Here is a 22,482-nt window from a genome sequence, read left to right on the forward strand (position 1 = left end):
ACTCTACTAAACACACTTAACAATGCTTTTGTTTGCGCATTTTCTTTTAACAGGTTTTGTACATTCAAAAATCCTTAGCCAAATAAATTATTTAATCATTTCTGATTTACCTTGTGTTTTCTGTCTTATATTTTCTCTAATGTCATGCCTCCTCCTCTTCTTGGGCAGTCCTATACGTTGGGTCTGTCTGTGGTTCCACCAAGTACTTATATGATAATCCCATCATAACCTGCAAAATACAGTAAAGAGAAGTCAACACATGTAATTCATAAAGACACAGTGAGTGATGAGCATATCTGCAAGAGCTAGCTGGCTGTATTAAAGCACTGCATGAATTCTCGAAGGATATTTTCTAAAGAGTTCTAAGAAACAGTTAATGAATTAGGAATAAATACAACGTTCTCTCCATTATTTTGCCATATATGAATGAACTGATACTTTGTGCAAAGCACAGTAATAAGTCAGAGCTCCAGCTGATGTACAGAGATGGACTGGTACATTTTTGATGCACAGTAACTAATTGCAGTCCATATCATATACAGTAAAGAATCAGTATTCTTTAAGATACTGTACTGAAAGCATGAATACACAGGATTCCATTTCCCCTTCCCCTTAGCAGCAGTACTAGAATTTGAGAGAATGCACTGTAGTGGCCACCCAGTCACTGAACTGTTTGTAAAAATACATCTCATTTTGGAACTGTTCTCCAAGCCATGCCAATTGCACATGTGCAATCATCATCAAGTTGAGATTTGCTTCTAGCAATGGTAAGTAAATCATCTAACTTTTGACACGAGGAACAAAGATCACCAGTGTTATCAGCTGTTACCTTAGCATTTATTACACTGTACAAGATACTTGTGCATTAGCAAATCAATAATTGCATACTCATTTAACAAATCCATATTTAGCTTTAAATGAATAAAATATTGCAAAGGAAAAAATTTACACAAAGTCAGTAGCAAAGAATTCAAAGGAACTTAAATCAACTTCTATGACAAAAATTATACCAGCAATATCCAACTAAATAATTAAATACAATAAAGCTGTTCTGACCATAGAAGTTCTACCAGCCAGACAGTTGTTTTAATTTCTTCAATATAGCTCGCAGTCGCACCTCCTTTTAACAGTAAAAATAACATTTCTCTTACCAATCATCTCCACAACCAATCACAAACCAAGACAGGATTGTTTTGATATGCTCAGAATTTTCCTCTCTGCAGTCTGTGTACATTTATAGCTGTCTAGGCCCCTTGTGCTGGCTAGAGCTTGCCTGTCCAAAACCTATCCCTTTCTCACAACCAAAAGTGAAACTAAAGGTAAAACAACAAAATATGAATCAAAAACTTTAGCAAGACGAGTGTGATTGGAATAGCTTCATAGGTAAGGACTAGGCAATCAATCTCATTTCATGCCTAGCCACAAAACCCTGTTCAAAATTTCCCCCTAGCCTCAAGGAGGCCAAGACAAGATAGACCAGGAGAGAAATTAGGGCTGCTCATCCAATTATCTAGGTTTACCTTGAAGGTGGCAAGGGTGCTACTCTGCTTAACATGTAGTGGAAGTTTGTTCCAGAGGTGAGGAATATGCTGGGATATGGATACCATGGTAATGTGTATTATTTATCTGCTGATTAAGGTTTATTTCCTTTAACTGTATTTGATGTACCATTAGTTCTGCAAAGGAACAGGAGCTCAAATAAGGTTGGATCTTTGAAGGCACAAAAGGCTAGACAGAGATCTCCACAGAGGATTCCGCAAGAGACTGAGTACAGAGAAAGAGCTGCCAGTCTCTCATGATACACTATTCTTTTTAGCTATGAATCTTTATTGCCTTTCAAGTTGCGTGATATGTTTAGGTAAATACATGCCAAAAGGTTCATTATATTCAATAATGGATATGATAAGATATGAGTAAGGGGGAATTAAGACTTCTCTTAATCTAGTGGAGATTTCTTTGAAAATTAGATGGGCCAGGTGAAAGGCTTTCTGAACTACTGTGGAGACATGATGGTCAAATGTTAAGGAATTATCAACAGATGGTCAAATGTTAAGGAATTATCAACAAGAGTACCCAGATCCCTTTCAACAATGTCTGATTTGAGGGGTGCATCTCCTATATGTAATGGTTTTATTTAATAACATAAACTATGCTACATTTTTTACATTTAATTTGTGACTATTGTCCTTGCACCAATTTTTAACATGGTCTAAGTCATGTTGGAGCAACTGTGAGTCGGTTGAAGATTTGACCACTGCCACCCAGTTTACAGTTATCTGCAAACTTAGTTAACCATAGGCCAGTAGTGCTGGCATAAAGGTCTGAGGAATATATGCCAAATAGGAAAGGGCCCAAAACGTAGCCCTGTGATACACCACTGGTAATTGTTTTGCTTTCAGAAACGTCTCCTGCTACTTTAACCATATGGGTTCTGTCAGTCAAGCAGCTAGCTAGCCATCACACAGTATAAACATTTATATTCAGATTTACAAGTCTATCCAGAATGCTTGCATGGGGAATAGTGTCAAAGACCTTGACCAGATAAAGATATGCTGTATGCACTGCATAACCACTACCCACTGCTTCAATTACTTTTCAAATAAATTAATGAGATTAAAGAGGCCGAACCTTCCTTCATTAAAGGCAAACTGGAAGGGGTTCAGTGTTGAGAGATTTTCAATGTCCAGATTAATGAAGTCTGAGATAATGTTCTCCATAGCTTTACACAGGAGGCTAGTGAGACTAAGAGGTCTATTGTTACCAGGGTTCATCGATTTCTTAGCACACAGAGGCTTTACTTGCACCACTGTGCCATGAATAACAGCAACATTAGTTGAGCAGGCTGTGTTAGTTGTAGTGCCAATGATACTGCATGCTTACATGCTTCACTTTGCAGATAAGTCAGCCAGTGTCTGACATAGCATACATTACATAAACAGGACATTTTCAACAACTAATTGTGTTGATAGAGACATCATATTGATGTTAGCAGACATGTTAGTGATTTCCACTAGTGTCATCTAGTTTGTAGGAGCACATATTGCCAGCTATGGAACAGGCTATACTGTTCTTGTTGACAAAGGCAGCATGCCACTCATACTGGTATCCATAGTTGTGCACTGCAGGTAATGCAGGATATGTGCTGGAACTGTGACTGATGGGTCCCGATCAGATACCCCTACACCATGAAATGACATACAAAACCTTGCATTTGCAGACATGCAAAATTGCTGAAAGTACACTTGTATAAAATCTTACCATAAAAGTATATGTCCTTCTTTTCATTGTTGCAGTATTCATCACCTCTGGGATCTCCTGGAAAGGACAGCCCAATATCTGGCTATTATACAACAGCCTTTATTACCTAAGTCAGACATATGCTCTCTGCACAAACACAAGGCATAAATATGACATATGTACGCTGTCAAACAAGAAGTGAAGTGCCCAGGAGAAGTAGGACCCCAGTGGAAAGGAGAATATGTACATCCAGAAATAGGGAGGCAAGAAAAGAACCACCTCTGGCCAGGAAGAAAATACCACCCATGGGAAAAGAAGAAAAGAAATGGGGGTAGGAGGGAGGGAGTGAATACTGCAACAGTGGCATCTACTTTTATGGTAAGATTTTACACAATTGTACTACGTTCTTCCATATCACTGTTACAGTATTCATAACCTCTGAGAGTACAAAAGCTACAGGGGAAGGCATGGAGGAGAAAGACAAACTCATGAAGGACAGCCTTAGCAAAACCTGCTCTGTCTCTGAAAATTACATCTGATTTGTACTGTTTAGTGAAGGTTTGTACTGAAGACCAAGTAGCAGTTTCAAGGATGGAGTTGGTGTTCAAACCCTTGAAGAAAGCCCCTGAGAAAGCCACTGCCCTAGAAGAATGAGTCCATATTGAAGCAGACCACAGTTTGCCATGAAAAGAATAACAAAAAGGAATGACCTTTGAAATCCATGAGGAGACGGAAATGCTTAGAAACTGCCAAACCTAATGTCCTGGTATAAAAATAAAAAAGTTGATCAGATTTATGAAAGGCCTTTGTTTTGTCTAAATAACATTTGAGCTGTCTATGCAAGTCCAAGATATAAAGAAACTTTTCACTAGCAGACTACAGATAAGGGAAAAAGGAAGGAAGCAGGATAGACTGATTAAGGGGCAGCTCATTAACCACCTTGTGCATAAAAGGATCCATATGGATAGGCACCCTGTTTCTATGAAAAAACAAAAAGTAAGGACCACCATCAAGGCCTGGAGTTCAGAAATGTTTCTAGAGGAGGCTAAGGCAATCACTAAAGTAGTCTTCCAGATACAATGTTGTAAAGGAGAAGCAGCAGCAGGCTCAAAAGGAGCCCAAATCAGCTTTTAAAGGACAAAATTAAGATCCCAAGAAGGAGGAGTAGGTGTTCTTGGAGGTCTGACATGAAGGACGCCTTTTAAAAATTGCTTGACTTCAAATCTAGAGCCCAGAGGAAGCTTCCGTGGCAGACAGGCAAAAATTGTTGACAAATGAGCTTTCAGTGAAGAATATGTCAAGCCAGTATGCAGTTTACAAAGGCAGGAAAGAACCAAGGGAACCCCTAGTGAAAATGTAATGAAAATGGATCCTGGTGATATTTTAGACACCAGACATAAAATATCTTCTACCTGGACATATGTGACTTTCTGGTATTGGGTTTCCTGGCATCCTGCAGGACCCTAAGCATGTCCTCAGAAAACTGGTACCGGAAGGGAATCAAAACCCTATCACCCAAAGTGTCAGTTGAACAGTGAACAAGTGTGGGTGAAGGACAGATCTGTTGTCCTGTGTGAGAAGGTCCATGCTGTGAGATGACTAGTAATGACTGCCCCTGGCCAGATGGAATAAGAGGGAGAACCAGTGTTGTTTGGGCAAAAAGGGAGTTATTAACAATGTTTTTGGAGTGACCTTCTTGAGCTTGTGAAGGAGCTTAGAATGAATAGGAAGGGGAGGAAAGGCATAAAAGGAACATTCCCTTCCAACAGAAGGGAATGATGTCCATGTTCCAAGCCAAAGGACTTGAGACTCTGGAAAAGAACTGCAGGAGCTGTCTGTTCAGAGAAGAGGCATCAATCCACTTCAGGAATACCCCACTTATGAACTCTGTCCAGAAACACATCTATGTGAAGCATCTATTCGTGAGCGTTCCTATTAGAACCTTGAACGCTTGAAATGTCGAACGTCATATGGTAGACACCATATGATCGATATTTCAAGTGTTCAAGGTTAAGCATAATGGCGCCGTTCAGTGCAGAATGGGAGAATTTCCCTTTTCTGCACTGAAGTGCGATCTCAGAATTGGTTTATTTAAGTAGGGGGGGGTGTGGGGGGTGCATGCCCCCCTGCCTGCACTGTTAAGGTAAGTTTTTTTTTTCGTTTTTTGTTTTTTATTATATATTCAAACTTTCAAACTTCGATCATATGCTGTCGAACATATGGGATTCAAAGTTTTGAAAGTTCAATTATATAATATAGACCCTATTCGTGAGGCTGTGTCCTGGACCTGCTGACAAAATCGGCCACAAGATTGCATTCTAAGGGTATATACACTACCAGTGTGGTCACCTGCAGATTGATGGTTATTTCCCATGTTTGAAGGTCTAGTCAGCCAACAAGGCAACACCTCATGCCCCCTTGTTTGTTAATGTAGCATATGACTGTGGTGTTGTCTATATAAACTTTTAAGGGATCTGGCAACCAGAGTGAGTAGAAAGCTTGAAAAGCAAGAATGAGAGCCCTCCTTTCCATAATGTTGATGTGATCTGCCCACAATTGAGGGGACCAAAGGCCCTGAACCTTCAGGGTGCCTGAAGTGGCACCCAACCCCAGCTCTGCAGCATCTGTGAAGAGTTCTAGGGAAGGCTGAGGGGTTTGCAAGGGCACATCTGGAATGAGAGATGCCTACTGAATTCAGAAGTCAAGTTCTAGTTTGAGACAAGAGAGCAGAGGCACCAGATAATCTAGTGGGGTTGCAGTGTTGAAGCCACACTGATCTGAGATATCACTGAAACCTTCTCATAAAAGGCCTGGCCCAGGGAAGCATAGGGATGGTAGAATCAATGAACCTCAGTGTCCTTAGGAACTCCCAGACTAGAAGACAGGGCAGGGGAAGCAGGGAAAGAAAAATATTTTTTAGAAGCCAGACCTTGGTGGCAGAATGAGAGGCTAGCATTGGAAGAGTTTGTTCCTACTGCCTAGAAATATGTCATCATGAGATGGAGTCAGTTCTGAAGGTTGACCATGAACTGCAGGCTGTGCAATAGAAGCTGGGTATAATGAAGATCCTGCAGTAGCTTGGTCTGGGATGGAGCCTGAAGCAATAGGTCATCTAGATAAGAGAAGCATCTGAATGTCCAGAAGCCTGCAAAAGATGACCACTGGAGCTAGCTAGGCATTTAGTGAATACCGTTGGGGCTGCAGAAAGAAAATGGAAGGAAGAAACAGAGAAATGCAAACATTTCCTGAATACAGGGTGGATAGAAATATGAAAGTAGGCATTCTTTAGGTCTAGGGAAACAACAGGAGAAACAGAGTCCAAAGAAAAGCATTTGGAATGATGGCACTATGAGAAAAATGTTCAGAAAAGAAAGATACAGAGCAGGCTTCAAGACCCCTCTTTTCTGGAGTCTAGAAACATTCTGGATTAAAACCCCACACCTAAGTTTGTGGAATCAGCTGAATGGTAACCTAATCTAACAAACCTGTAATACTCCCAGAAAATGAGGGTTTTTTTCTGCAGGAGGTTGATGGATACCACAGAAGGAGGGAAGGGTTTTCCACTTCATAAAGTAACCTTGCCTGATAATGGAGATAACACAACAGTCTGTGGTGATTTTTTTGTGAAACTGGGAGAAAGAAAGAGAGAGAGAGAAAGGTTGAGGAACAAGCACACCTGGTTGAGAGTAAGGGAGGGCAGAAAGTTAGATGTCTACAGACTTGTCAGAAAAGAACTGCTTCTGGGGACTAGGGATTTGAGTAGACTTTCAGAAAATACATGCCAAAGAGCCTTCTTACACTTGGAAGACTGTCTAGGCAGTCCATGCAAAAAGGCAGTCTTACTAGGATAGTTCCTCTGAAACCTGGGAATGGGAGAAACAAAGATGTGCTTAGAATCTTTCATTACCTTAACCTGGTTCTGCAAGGTCTTACTCTGCCAAAGCAGTGCCAAACAAGTTTTGGTTATTCAGAGGAACATCTAGTAGTATTATCATCTGGCAATGTTTGAATGTGAAGACAGCAATAGCTCCTCATCACACAGCTAGACACAGCAGTCCTAGAGAAGACATCCACTGCATCATAGCTGCACTTTACAGAGTGACAGGCAACTTGAAAAGTGGACCCTACTAAGAAAAGACCTGTGGCTTACCCTTAGAGTTAGGCATGTCAAGAGACAATCTTCACAATCTGGGAAACAGGAGACAAAATGCATGTTATCATAAGGGCCTGGTAATTTATAGCCCTGAAGGCTAAAGTAGAAGCAGTACACACTTTCTTCTCACTCCTCTCCATAGCTCTGCTGTTTCATTCGAGGGAAGGAGCTGAGAAGTGGGAAACAGCATAGAAAGCTTATCAGTAGACACAGAAATCACCACTTTGTCAGGTGAAGGACACTAACACAAGAATTTGCAGGTATCTGGCACCTTACAGAACCTGCCAGAATTCTTAGGGGATGGAGTTTGGGCATCTGATGCTAGGGAAACAGCCGAGAAGGTAGCCAAGTGAGCAGGCAACATAGGAGAGAGATCAAAAGTTTTGAGTCCATTTGTAGCAACTCATAATACCTTTGCTGGACATCTGATACCTGGGAGCAATCCCACTTAAAATGCTCCATCATACACAGGACAGTTGTCTCCAAAGCATAGTTCCTCCAAAGCAGAAGCAGGACTGACATATTCCTCATCCTCCAGTCCACAGTCTAAAGGAGAAGGAAACTGAGAGGAGTAAGCAAAGATTCAGCATCAGTCAGAGTCCTGATCTGAGGACTTAGGGCCCCTTGCACTTTTGGAGGTAGAGGACCAAGGGGGTGCAGCAATCAAAACCCCTTGAGGAGGGTTCAACACCATCAAAGCAATGAACAAGCCTTGAGTGAAATCCTGCCATTCCCTTTGTGGATCCCTGGTAGCTGACACCACATGTTTAGACTTCTGTCTTTTCTTCAAGTGAACATTTGCCCTGACAAAATGTGGTGGTTCTGACCCCTGCCTGGATTCGATCTAGGTACCTGGCAGCTCTTCCCTAACAAGGAGTTGGGGAATCCCTTTAGGACCCATGGAGATAATCAGCTGTGGATCACCCTTCACATCCACAGTGGGCATTGGAAAGGCCTCTGAGGACATGTGAGAAGCAGGTTACGTGCCACCCTCTCAAAAGGTTGTGTGAGAAGAAATCAATGGCAATACCGAACTGTCCTGTCCTCCAAGTTCTCATGCACCTCAAGAGAGATGTCCAGTGGGGGCTGGACAGCAGCAGGCTCAGGCTTAGATTTCTTGGCCTTCTTCTTGAGTGGCAGCTGTACCTCAGCAGATTCTGCCATGATACATTGGGCCAGCAGCTTGACATGCTGGTTCTCAAAATAAATGGAAAGTGAAAAAAGATAGCCATGTAAAGTCTCAGGTACAAAAGCCGGACAGATGAAACACTAACTATGTTTGGGAGATACACCTAAGCAAAACAAGCACCTATTGTGGTGGCCCTTAAGGGAAATCTGCCTCTCACACTGATATTTCCCTTTCTGGGATGACATGTAACCCACTGAAAAATATAAGAAAAAGAAAAAGGACCCCTCAGTGGAGTACTTATATTGAAGATGTAGACTCAGTATAATTGGAAAAGTGAATGGCGTTCATATGAATGTATATGTCACCTTTATGCCCTATGCTTGCTTGGGGAGCATATGTCTGACATACAATGTCCTAGCTAATAAAGGCTTTGTATACCGGCCAGATGTTGGGCTACTCTTGGCAGGAGATCCCAGAGGTGATGAATACTGCAACAGTAATATGGAAGGACATTATGTATTCAGACCCCTGAATGCATGCTTCCATTGTTTAGCTACATCTAGTAGTACACTGCAGTATGTCCCTTAGACATGCAGTCAGTCAATCTTGGTAGGTGTCATTTTAATAATATGGTTGTACAGATGCATCTGTGACTTGGAAACGTTGCAGTACTACCTGAAAGATCCACTAGAGGAGGAGTCAAGCACAGAGTATTCAGAGGAAACAGTGGCAGCACTACCCTATGCAATGCAGAGGTGGGTGCAATATACTACAGCACTGGCAAAGATGTGGTGCCTGATCCACAAATCTGAGGCATAACTAGTGCAACACAGAATAAAACAGATACATGCATTAAAACACACAGGCTGTGTACTACAGAACACTAACTGGCGATGTGGATTAGATTTTGGGTTTTGTTTTATTGGTTTGAATATACTCATAAAGACTTAAAAAGTCATGGGCATTTGGAGGCTATGTAGCTGTAATACTCATATGTCCTTAATGGTCACTTGCACATATTTCATGGGCCTCCACTACAGGAGATTTAGGTTTCACATTGTGAACACTCTAGTTTGGCTGGGTCTTTTTTGCAGTTTTTACTGAATGGTTGGTTTGTGTGACCCTTTTACCCTTTGGTTTACATATGTTTGTGCAAGTTTTAACTCATTCAGCCTTAGCAATGCCTCCAGGTTAGTCTGTAGGACAATCCTAATGGTGCATCTAGTATTACCCTTTCATATTCACTCTAATAATTACAGGACTGCACTATGTTTACTTCATGATCAATGCAACTGCAGTGATACTTGACCTCTGATTAATGCAACTAAAAAGATAGTTATTCACATATTTATTTGTGTTTTCATAATTTCCATAACATTTCAACAACCAAGTAGCACATGCAGAACTGTTTACTCTTATGTGGCAGCTGACAGCAAGATAAAGAAAATACTGCTGACATCATGTGTATAGCATGAGAGGTAACTGAGATAATGTAAGTTGTTCATATACTACCATAATCAATATTTAATGTGTTCTTATGATTTATAAAATGCAGTTTAAGACCTACACATTCTAATGATTACCTTGTGTGGAACAGGTCACTCATAGGTTAGTACTAGGCTATCGGCCCTAGGGCCTATATAAGCCTAGCCATAACAATTCCCTGGCTATTTCTTCCCACACTATTTACTTCCCTGGAACCCTGTCAAGCAGGGCGACTGACGTGATCCCTGGGGTGAATTTCCTATCTCCCATCCAATCATCAAGGTTCCTTTTGAAGAGGGCCAAAGAGGCACTCTGCTTGACATGTATGGGCAGTCTATTCTAGAGTCTCGAGAGTCTCTGGGTCAGGAACCTATCCCTCCAGCATGCTTTGTTTATTGTGATGACAAGGTTTAGATCCCTGGAGCCTGTGTCTCTGAGGGTTTTGCATTTCTTTAAGTGTAGCATGTCCAGCAGCTCTGAGTTTGACATGGCCTTGTATGTTAAGCAGAGATCGCCTCCGAGTAGTTGACATGTGACAGAGTATAGCTGGAGTTTTTTTAAGGCAGTCAGCATAGGGAATCTGCTTTAGGCCTGTGATTCTTTTAGTGAGGTATTTCTGCAGCCTTTCTAGTTGTTACAGATGTCTTGAGAGGTGCATACCAAATGGGGCATTGTATTCTATAATGGGTCTTATGAGGGATGAGTACAGTGGGACAATGACCTCCTTTTCTCTGGATGAAAGGCCCTTAGAGATGAGGTGTGCCACATAGAAGGATTTCCTGACTGTTGTGGTGATGTGGTTATCGAAGGTGAGACCACTGTCCACCTGTGTCCCTAAGTCTCTTATCACATTTTCGGTGTTTAGTGTACTGCTACCTATGTGATAATTCATGGGTACATGTTTTTTCCCAAAGGGGATAACTATACATTTCTTGGCATTGAGCTTGAGCCCATGGCTCTGGCACCAAGTATCTGTTTCGGTAAGGCCCTTTTGTAGAGTATCCACATCATTTGGGGATTCAATAATGGCTCCTAGTTTGCAGTCATCTGCCAACTTTGTTAGCCAGAGTCCCTTAGTGTTGGCCTGTGCTTCAGAGAAGTAGATGCCAAACAAGAGCGGTCCTAGGACTGAACCCTAAGGTACTCCACTTGTCTGGAGCTGGATTTGTAGTCGGCTACTTTTACAGTGTGGGTTCTGTCAGTAAGCCAGTTGGCAATCCATCGAGTGACTCCAGAACAAGTACAAATATGACTTTGTGATTGTCCATGTTGCTGTGAATGACCTGAGCCGTACCTCCCTGGACTACATAAAGAGAGACATGGAAGAGCTCTCTGATCACGTAGCCCAGGCCGATATGACCCTGACCCTGAGTAGCATCCTGCCCTCACCAAGAATGATACCACGGTATAAAGAAAAAATTCTCGATTTCAACAATTGGCTAAGTTTCTGATGTCATTCAAAGGGGATCCGGTGTCTGTCTGTCTGCCTGGGATGACATGCTCGACAAGCCACGCTGCTTCACTAGAGATGGCTTGCACCTGTTAGGCTTTCGAATACTGGCCAAGGCTCTGGCCACCCCCATAGTGCCTTTTTTTAGGCAAGGCTCAAAAGACAAACCCACCACCGTAAATAGCACAAGTAAAAAAAAAACTGACGGTAATGCTACTCAATGCCAGAAGTCTAAACCTCAAAATGCACACACTTGAGGCACTCCTCAGTATGTAGAAAATTTATATATGTGCAGTAACAGAAACCTGGTTTAATGCTCCAGAGATCACCCCAGCACTACCAGGCTACAACTCATACCATACATTTTGGCCACAGAACCCAAACCGAAATACAAAAGGCGGGGGCATATCCATATTCATCAAGGATACCCACACCTCCAGGTTAGTGGCACAGCACGACGCTTCAGAGATCATCCATGTGCAACTAACAATGAGCAAAACTGCAATTCAAATTGTAGCTTGCTACAGATCACCTACCATATCCCAGGACCCCCATTCCGCATTTCTGGAAACACTGGGAAACATAAAGGTCCTACCAAACACCCTAATATTGGGTGATTTCAATTACCCCAACATTAACTGGGAGAACTACTCAAGTACTAACTCCCTTGCCTAACATTTCCTAGAATTTATAAACTCAAACGCCCTGTTTCAACTGATTAACACTCCCACCAGAGGTGACAACATATTGGACCTGGTCATCAACAACATGGGCGACCGGTGTTCCACACCGGAGGTCAACCCCTTGCTGGTTAGATCTGTCCATAAACAAATCACTTTAGATATCCACATTCCTTCCCCACCCCCGGACAAGGAAACTACCCTGAAAACCTTGCCAAAAGCAAACTTCATATTACTTAAGACAAGGTGGAAAGTTTCAAAGCCCCTATGCTGAAGGATAATGCTGTCCAAGCTGCAAAATCCTTTACTAATGCAATCTACAGGCACCTACAAGAATGCATGGATCCTGCCATCCCAAGCAAAACCAAGGCTAACTCCTCCAAGAAAAGGAAACCAGTCTGGTGGACCCCTGCCATAAACAAGCTATACAACAGAAGGAGGAAACTAGTACAGAAATCCTAAGAAGGGAAGACATCACTGATCAGTATCAGCAAGAAACTATGATCCCTCATAAAATCATCCAAGACGAGCTTCGCAAGAAAAATTGCGAAGAACTCCAAAGATAACCACAAGGCATTCTTTAGCTATGTCAAGAATCTAAGTGGCAATGCTCAGATCTGCTCAGAGTTGGTGCAGAATGGCACAAAATACACTGAACTGACCGATATCGCCAATATCCTGGCAGACATGTTCAGCACAAACTTCACCCCCCTCTCTCCCCCAAAAAGGCCCATAACCATACCAGAAGAATGTAAAGTCCCTGAAATCACAGACACTCAGGTTAAAACAGCCCTCTCCAAAGCCAAATAAACAGCATCAATGGGACCGGATGGTGTCCCAGGCTGCGTCCTACACAAGCTCAAAGATGAACTAACCCCTCACCTAAACACAGTGTTCAAACTCAGCCATTCCACAGGCTACGTACCCATAGAGTGGCACACAGAAACGGTTATTCCACTCCACAATGGTGAGGCCACAACAGACCCCGGGAACTATCACCCTAAAAGCCTGACTAGCTTGGTCTGCAAGGTTATGGAGTGCATCATCATGGAACTCATTAACAGAGACATTGGGAACCTCCAAACAATGGACCCTACACAGTTCGGCTTCAAGGGCAGATCATGCCTCCTAAACCTGGTGGACTTCTTTGAGACAGTTACCAAGGCTATAGATGAGGGAAAGGTGGTACACACAACCTACCTAGACCTCACAAAGGCCTTCAACACCATTCCCCAGTCTGGTATTATAGACAAGCTCACCAGCCTGAACATAAACCCCTACGTCGCAAGATGGGTTGCCAACTGGCTCACAGACAGAACCCACATGGTGAGAGTTGTGGGAGCTATTTCTGATTCTAAACCGGTTACAAGTGGCATTCTCCAGGGCTCAGTCCTAGGATCCCTCCTGTTTGGCATATACTTCTCAGAGGTACAGGCAAGCACAGGAGGACTATGGCTGACCAAGTTCACAGATGAGTGCAAACTAGGGGCTATAATTGACTCTCCAGTTGACACAGACATCCTCCAAAAGGGTTTCACTGAGACGGATACCTGGTGTCAAAATCATGGCCTCAAGCTAAATGCCAAAAAGTGCATAGTCATCCCCTTTGGAAAAAATAAAGTCCCCAAAAACTATCACATAGGTGGTAGTCCCCTAAATATGGGAGACGTAATAAGGGATCTGGGGTCTCAAGTAGATAGCAATCTCACCTTTGATAATCACATTGCCAAAGTGGTTAGAAAATCCTTCCACATGGCCCACCTAATCACAAAAGGGTTCACATCTAGATCCAGAGGTCATTGTGCCCCTCTGCTCATCACTCATCAGACCCATCATAGAGTACAACTCCCCATTTGGGATGTACCTTACAAGACACCTGCAACAGCTGGAAAGACCACAGAAGTACCTCACCAAGAGGATCACTGGCCTCAAACAGATGCCCTACGCAGCTCGACTGAAGAAACTCCAGCTGTACTCCGTTGCATACTGCCTATGCAGAGGTGATCTCTGCCTGTCATACAAGGCCATATCCAACTTAGAATTGATGGACATGCTCCACCTAAAGAAAACCTTATCCCATCGAGCCACATGCTCTAGGGATCTAAACCTCACCACAACAATAAATAGGACGTGTTGGAGGGATAGTTTCCTGTCCCATTGACTTCCCATGCTTTGGAACAAGATTCCAATCTACATTAGGCAGAGCTCCTCGCTAACACTCTTCAAAAGAAACCTTGACGAGTGGATGGGAAACAGAAAGTTTACCCCGGGGATCACTTCAGTGGCTCTGCTGGACAGAAGCACAGGGAACTAATCTAAGGGGGTGGTGAAAGCCAACACATTCTGGCTAGGCTTATAAATGCCTTCGGGCAGATAGCCTAGTACCTACCTATGAACCTATTAATTATTTTATCAATCTATTATTTAATATAATAAGAGGTTTTGTGCATATACCAAATGAGATTTATTCATTTTGGAAGGAATACAGATGAAGTTTACAAAGAGAATTTCTGGGTTGAAAAATCTTCATGTCTGACTATGCCACAAGCTGCAGTGGCACTGGGAGAAGTAGCTATCGATAATCTAAGGATTTGAAGACAGAGATTGATGGCAGAAGAAAAGATACTGTAGTGAATGCTTCCCAAGTATAATCAGGACTTTCATGATTTCTTTGGTTCTTGTCCTCAGAGTACAACTGATCACTTAGTTTTATGTCAAATAAAATAAACACTCTAAAACCAGTAAAGGACTCATCAGAAATAAACATTTTTTTATGTCAGAAACAATACTGACTTACAAACAGAAAGGATCTTTCATGGGGTACTAGATGGAAGATGTTTACTCCTAAAATGTAAAAGACCACCCCACAGGAACTACATCAGATTTCAGTCACTTCATCAACATTTTTTGTTTTTTGCGCTCTAACATAGGCTGCTTGCAGATGTTTAGCTCTAGTATTTCCACGTTTTTAGGAAGTGAGGCAGAGCTTTCCTTATCTTGACTGCTTGCTTTTTTGCACCAGAGAATACAGTAATGTATTACAGGGAGCTGGAACACCATGCTACAGTGAAGCAATAATAGTCTGTTTTTTCTCTGTGGAGAAGTAATCTGAATGTAAAGTGAACAGGCTGGTGCTAAAATATTAAACTTGTGCTGGACACCCCACCCCCACAGGGCACAGGAAATCATGTCCTTTTCAATTAGTCTTGTTTATGTGCAAAAGACACTAGTTTGTCAAAACAAAAACTATGCTGTTAGAAGAAACACTAAATAAGTAGAAACACACTTCACTCAAGGAAAGAAGTTTGTCTCCCTTATTGTAAGAATGCTTTAGTCCTCTATCCATGAATAATTCTAAAGTAGAACGAACCACTGAAGTAATGCTGCAACTACTGCTATCTAATGCTCTCTTACTTGTCAAGTAATCAGGGGAAGGGCACAGCCTTCAACTCAGTCATTGCTACCTGAACTAGTATCCATCTGGGCATGGGTACCAAGGGAGAGGGTTTTCTTTTTATAGTAACCTAACTACTTCCCAATACAAAAAGTTGTTTACCAGTTTTGTCTTCTTCTAAGTGCATCCTGTTGCTCATTGGACAAATGAAGCTGTAGGGAGGCTAGTTCCATGGCTTAGACGGGCAGAGCCTTGACTTTTCTCTGGATAACGCCAGTGTGGCCAGTATCACACAAGCAATAAATAGATAACTTGCGAACATAAAAATTAACTTTTAGTTATGTACTTACCATAACTTTGGATGTATGGGATCCATCTCGCCTACATTCATAACAGATGGGTTCGGAGCCGATCCGTCGGCTCCGACTCGGCCACTAATATATTAGAACGAAGTCTCTCATTGGCTGGGCTACCCCTTATCCCACAATGCACCACACCTGCTTCCCCAGATCTTGTTTGTTCGCTTTATACATTCATACAGATACAGAAAACATATACCAATAACTGTAACCAACTAGAGACCTTCCATAGGAGAGGTTATCAAGATCTATATTTCCTCCAAATCCAAAAGGTAGGGGGAAGGAGGGTGGGTATGTATGAATGTAGGCGAGATGGATCCCATACATCCAAAGTTATGGTAAGTACATAACTAAAAGATGTAATGGGATCCTATCTCGCCACATTCATAACAGATGGGACAGCATCCCTAGCACCTAAAAACCCCGGGTGGCTCATTGGAACACACTCCTGAGAACTGCGGAACCAAATGAAGCTCTGCCTCGGGAAGCCACATCAAGCTTGTAATGAGAAATGAAGGTGTGCGGAGAAGACCAAGTAGCAGCCGCACAAATATCATCTATTGAAACTTTGGAATGAAAAGCTACAGAGGTGGCCATAGCTCTAGTAGAATGAGCTTTGATTGGGAAAGGCAACTCCTTGCCTGAGTGGGAATAAATAAAAGAGATGCAATCCTTAATTCATTTAGCAATGGTGGCTTTGGCAACTGGAAGACCCAACCTATTCTCCGCAAAGGACACAAACAGTTGGTCAGATTTTCTAGTCTGAGTGGTCCTAGCCAAGTAAAAACGTAGTTGCCTGTGAACATCCAACTGGTGAAAGGTATATTCTGCTCTAGTAGAAATATTTGGGAAGAAAACTGGAAGCTCCAAAGATTGCTGGATGCACAAAGGGGATGCTACTTTAGGCAAAAAGGATGGATTCAATCTAAGGGAAACTCTGTCTTTGTGAAAGATCAAATACGAAGGGGAAGAACAGAGCGCCTGAAGCTCTGAGACACGCTTAGCAGAAGTAATAGCCACTAGAAAAGCCATTTTCCATGATAGGAATTTGATATCACAAGTGGCTACCGGCTCAAAGGGATGGGCAGTTAAGGAGGCCAGAACCAAATTTAAGTCCCAAGGGGGCACGGGATGAGCCACAGGAGGCCTGAGGAGCCAGGCTCCCCTAAGAAAAGACTTGCAAAGTCTGTTAGCCATTAAAGAGGGATCTACAGCAACATGAAAATTAGATATAGCCGCCAGTTGAACTTTAAGTGTGGAGACTGAAGAGCCAGAATGAAATAAGGAAGCCAGAAATTCCAAGACCTGCGGAACTGAGGCTGTAAGAGGATCAACGCCTCGCTGTTGTGCCCAATAAACAAATCTTTTCCATTTGCTGGAATACAGCTTAACGGTAGACGGCTTGCATTACTTCCGAAGAAAGAGAAAGATCTCTAACTAAGGATGGAAGTGGAGTAACCAAGCAGCCAGTCGCAGCGACCGGAGGGACGGATGAGGGAGTCCCAACGGATTGGATAACAGGTCCGGTACTGGGTCCAGAATCCAAGGGCCCTGTGCCGCATACTTCTGAAGAAACGGGAACCAAACCTGACGGGGCCAATGTGGGGCGACCAAAATCATGTCGCACCCGACATGGAGAGCCTTCTGAATCACCCTTGGGAGAAGGGGAATCAGAGGGAAGGCATAAAGTAGACCCGGGGGCCAAGTGTGGGCTAGAGCGTCCCTTGGAGACTGCCCCTGAGATGGCGTCAGAGTGAAGAACTGTTTGCACTTTGCATTGTTGGGGCTGGCGAACAAGTCGCAACAAGGGAGACCCCATTTGGCGAAGATCAATGCAGCCACTCTGTTGTTGAGGGACCACTCGTGGGGCAACAGGAGAGTCCTGCTGAGCCTGTCTGCAATCACAATGGCTTTCCCCAGAATATGCGTGGCTACTAAGAAACGTCGAGAGGCTATGGCCCAGTGCCATACTCTCATGGCCTTCCTGCAATGGGGGTAGAACCTGGTTCCTCCCTGCTTGTTTATGTGCCAAACTACCGACATGTTGTCGGAGAGAATCGCAATAGCACCTTGGCGGAGAGCATGATGAAGTGCTTGTAAAACCAGAAGAACTGCTCTCATTTCCAGGACATTGATGTGAAGGTGCGCTTCGCAATCCTGCCAAGTGCCTTGGACAGTCCTGTCCAGATAATGACCCCCCACCCTATCTGGGAGGTGTTCGTGGTCACTGTGGCAACAGGAGGCTGAAGAGCGAAAGGACGCCCCCGGTCCAGGTTGGACCGCCATAGCCACCAACGGAGATCTTGATGACAACTGTCCGTAATCAGAATTTGGTGATCCAAGGGAAGTTCTTGGTATGACCACTGAACAGCCATTGCAGCACTCGCATGTGCAGTCTGGCCAACGGTACTAGGAGGATGGTTGCAGCCATCGTACCCAATAACTGAAGAATCTGTCTGGTAGGAACTCGAGATTTGGGTAACAAAATTTGGACCTGAGATTGTAGAACCTGAATTCTCTCTGATGGCAAAAATGCTTGCATACTTTTTGTGTCTAACTCTGTGCCTATAAAGGTGATATGCTGAGATGGCCGCAGCACAGATTTTTTCCAATTGAAAGAGATTCCTAGCAAGAGACCCAAAGTTACTGTGGCCCTCAACACTCGAATCAGTAGATGCTTGGAGATGGCAGTGAGGAGCCAGTCATTGAGATAAGGAAACACTTGGAATCTGAGACTTCTCAAGTGAGCTGTCACTACTGCCAGACATTTGGTAATCACCCTGGGGGCTGTGGTGAGACGAAAGGGCAGTGCACGAAACTGGAAATGACTGGTTCCTAGGCGGAAGCGCAGATGACTCCTGGACCTCCTGACGTATCAATATGTCATAGTAAGCGTCCTTGAGGTCTATGGAGCACATCCAGACATCCTTCTCAAATAACGGGAGAATGGACTGAAGGGTGACCATCCATAACTTGGACTTCTTCACAAAACGATTCAAAAGGCTGAGGTCCAAAATGGGCCTTACGTCCCCTGTCTTTTTTGGCACCAAAAATAGCCTTGAGTAAGTTCCTGATCCGATCTGCTCGGCGGGGACGGGCTGGATGACCCCTTTTTTTAGCAGCTTTGAAACTTCTACGGCTGCCAGATCCCGTTGACTGGGTGGCACATCCGGGATTTTCCTTGTAGGAGGAGGGGGCTTGAAAAAGGGGATGAGGTAACCTCCGGTTACAATGCGAAGCATCCACTGATCCTTGGTTATTGATTCCCAAGCCTGTGGGTGTTTCGCAAAATGACCCCCGACTGGCTCCGGAGAAGCGCAGCCGGGCCACATCCTAGGGATGTTGAGGATAGGAGGAACCAAGAAAGGATTCGTGGTCTCCAGAGTTACGGGGGCCTCTGCCACCTCTAGGACGGCGTCTTCCTGAGTCACCCCCCCCGTCTCTGGAGGGGGGATCACTCGGTGGAGTAGAGAAGAACTTTTTCTGGGCCTTGGGATAAGGTCTAGAGGGAGCGGAATAATGGGCCCCAATGGCAGTCAAGGTCTTGCCCTCCTGCTCGCACCGAGTAAGAGTGTCCTTCACCTTGGGTCCAAACAAAGAAGACCCATCAAAGGGGGCGTCGGCGAAGGAAGGACTTAAAGGCCTCCGCGAATGTACACAAGCATAACCAGGCCTGTCTCCTAAGAGCCACTCCTGTGCCCGCTGCTCTACTCGCCCCTTCGGCCGCATTGGAGATGAACCTCATGGACAAGTTGACAATAGAGGTCAGGGTAGACATCTGGGCGCCTACAGTCTGAGCCAACTCCTCAGGAAGGTTACCCGCAAGGGACTCTCCTAACTCCTTGAGGAGGTCCCTTTGGAGCCTTGTAAAATGACAAAGATAGTTCAGCGACCGCATGGTAAAGGTCGCTGAAGAAAGGGTATGCTTCCCGTACCTATCCATGCTCCTAGAATCCTTATTAGGAGGATGAATAGACGTTGAAGCCTCTGCCACGTCCTGCTGAGTGGCAGATGCCACCACCATAGCATCAACTGCAACACCTTTAGTGAGGAATTCTTTCTGGGGAGGAGCTGAAAGAAACTTACTGGGTCTGGCGGGCACTGGTTCCGCTGTGTCAGGATGCTCCCACACCCTTCGAGAGATTAAGTCCAATAATTCGTCAAAGGGTGGAGACACCCAGGAGGAGGAGGGCTGGGCCCCAAAGGCCTTGAGGAAAACTGACTCCTCAGCAGAAGGGGCTTTGGATTGCCAATCGCCTCTCTGTCTCAAGATCTCAAGGATATCCGAGAAAGAGACGTCATCTGAGGACGATTTAGGGGACCCTTCCGCATCCGCGAGGTCAGTATCTGAAGTGATGGATTCATCCTGGGAATCGACGTGCTTCCTCTTACACCGTTTCTTCCTTGGGGGTTCATCCGAAGCAGATTCAGAAGAACCCCCGGGAAGAAGGGAACGCCCCAAGGGGGTATCCTCAGGCCCCAGGGCCCCACTGTCGTGGGAAAGAATGTCTCCAGAGGCACCAGTACCCAGAACTTGGGATGGTGGGGTATAAACCTGCTGAACCGGCAAAGTCATGGCCAGCGCACTCCTCATGGCCTCAAAAGCAGGACCTCCAGACTCTGCAGAGGGCACTTGCTGAGAGACCACGGAGGTACCCGGAATGCCTGCGGCAGATGCTCCAAGGGGAAGACTGGGCATCGAAGAGGCGAGCTCTACAGTGTTGCCCTCGGCCCCCGCCAAGGAAGACCCGGTACCAAACCCTGACACCGAGGACAGGGTAGGAATAAAAGTCAGAGCAGAGGAACTCCGAGGGGGTCCCAGCTCTGACTGGACAATTCCGCTCCGATCCACCCGCACCAACTCCAATGGTTCCAAGGGGGTTGGAGGAGGAATCAAATGTATGGGATGTGGAGTGGGCTCCGAAGCCACGTGGGCTGGAGCAGAGATCATTTTGGTAAAAACTGGGAACTGGAACAGCCTCTGGATAACCCTATCCAAATCCGAATCAGATAGCCTAGAGGATTTGGAGGAAACAGATTGGGTCCGAGAAGACATCTGCCTCGGCTCCGATAAGGCAGGAGATCGGCTCCGAAAAGGTTCCAACACTGTCGGAGCCGAAACCGGAACCGGCTGCAGCAGTGTCGGTGCCGAAGGCAGCTTCGGAGCCAAGGGGGAAGAGTCTGAGCCGAAAACCTCCATCGGCTCCGAGATCAATGGAGCTGAGGCAGGCGAATGGCCTCTCGATGCACTAACCTGCAGCTCCGAAACCAATGGAGCCAAGGAAAGAAGCACCAAGGCAGACTCTCCAGCCATCGGCTCCGAAGCCAATGGAGCTAAGGAAGAAGAAGTCGAGCCTTGTTTCTTAGTTGTCGGATCCGACAGACTGGTTGGAGCCGACAATCTATGCTTTTTGGACGCCGGGCCCGACGGACTGGTCGGAGCCGACGATCTCTTCTTTTTGGAAGCTGGAGAAGAAGCCAAAGCTTCTTCAAAAGAAGGCTTAACCAGACCCCTGAGAATCAATTTATTTTTCCTCTCCTGGAGAACCCTGGAGGAGAAAGCGTGACATACACTACAAGAATCCTGTAAATGTTTAGGGCCTAGGCAGTACACACAGATAGCATGGCTGTCTGTAATAGACATCTTATAATTACATTTAGTACATTTCTTAAAACCCGACTTTTGCTCCTTAGACATTTTGACAGAAAGCACAGGTGACTAGCAATAACACAAAGGTAGTTAGTGAAGTATGGGCTAAAACCCTCTAACTTAAACTGGCTTAGCCCTCCACAACAGTGAAACAAACAGAAAGGGAACTATGTGGGCTAAAGCCCTTTAACTCTGTCACACCACAACAGGAAAAAAAAAATAGCTGTATATGCAATAAGGAAACAACCTAGTAAGTTAAACATGCCTTGCCCAGTCCACAAGAAGTGCGAGAAACAATAAAATTAAATTTTTCTCAAACTAACTACAAACACTCACAAAGCTGTTAAAACAGCTGTTTAATCAGATTCCTGACAGAAACCCTATACAAAAAAGACCAAAAGGTCAAGAAAATGACTTAGCTCCAGCCAAGTTGAGACCACGTCCGTCTTGAAAAGCGGCAAACGAGATCTGGGGAAGCAGGCGTAGTGCATTGTGGGATAAGGGGTAGCCCAGCCAATGAGAGACTTCATTCTAATATATTAGTGGCCGAGTCGGAGCCGACGGATCGGCTCCGAACCCATCTGTTATGAATGTGGCGAGATAGGATCCCATTACATCATATGTTTACATGGACAGTTTGAATTCAACTGTTGTTTAGAAAATCTTTAATTTCACATGTTGAATTCTCTCACAGAGCACAAGAACCTCACATAGGCAAATCTTTACCAGCCATTTGGTTTGTTTCATGCTAATGCATGAAGCTCGATGTTGTGCACTTTCTCATAACTTCTGGAAAAGTCAGGAACCACTGATGATTGAATGGGAGAATCATCTCCCTGATATACAGGAAATCTTTCCTTTTTAAGTAGCCACAAATAAGCACTCAGCCAATGGATTACATAGGGGGGGAAGATCCGAGTCATCAGCATGGACTGCCCTATGACT

The 22,482-nt window shown here is 44.4% G+C and overlaps 1 protein-coding gene across 2 annotated transcripts in view; it reads right to left on the reverse strand.

The window, feature by feature from the left end:
• Window positions 1-22,482, reverse strand: part of LOC122801105 (major facilitator superfamily domain-containing protein 8-like) — a 1,359,614-nt gene that overhangs the window by 146,563 nt on the left and 1,190,569 nt on the right. For both annotated transcript variants that reach the window (XM_044070628.1, XM_044070627.1), the window contains one exon: window positions 111-229. In XM_044070628.1, coding sequence (XP_043926563.1) covers window positions 143-229 — 87 coding nt within the window. In that variant the 3' untranslated portion in view covers window positions 111-142. The remainder of the gene's footprint in view (window positions 1-110; window positions 230-22,482) is intronic.

Source organism: Protopterus annectens, chromosome 4.part1, assembly GCF_019279795.1.
Source record: "Protopterus annectens isolate FY-2018-M chromosome 4.part1, PAN1.0, whole genome shotgun sequence".
NCBI classification, from domain to species: Eukaryota; Metazoa; Chordata; order Ceratodontiformes; family Protopteridae; genus Protopterus; species Protopterus annectens.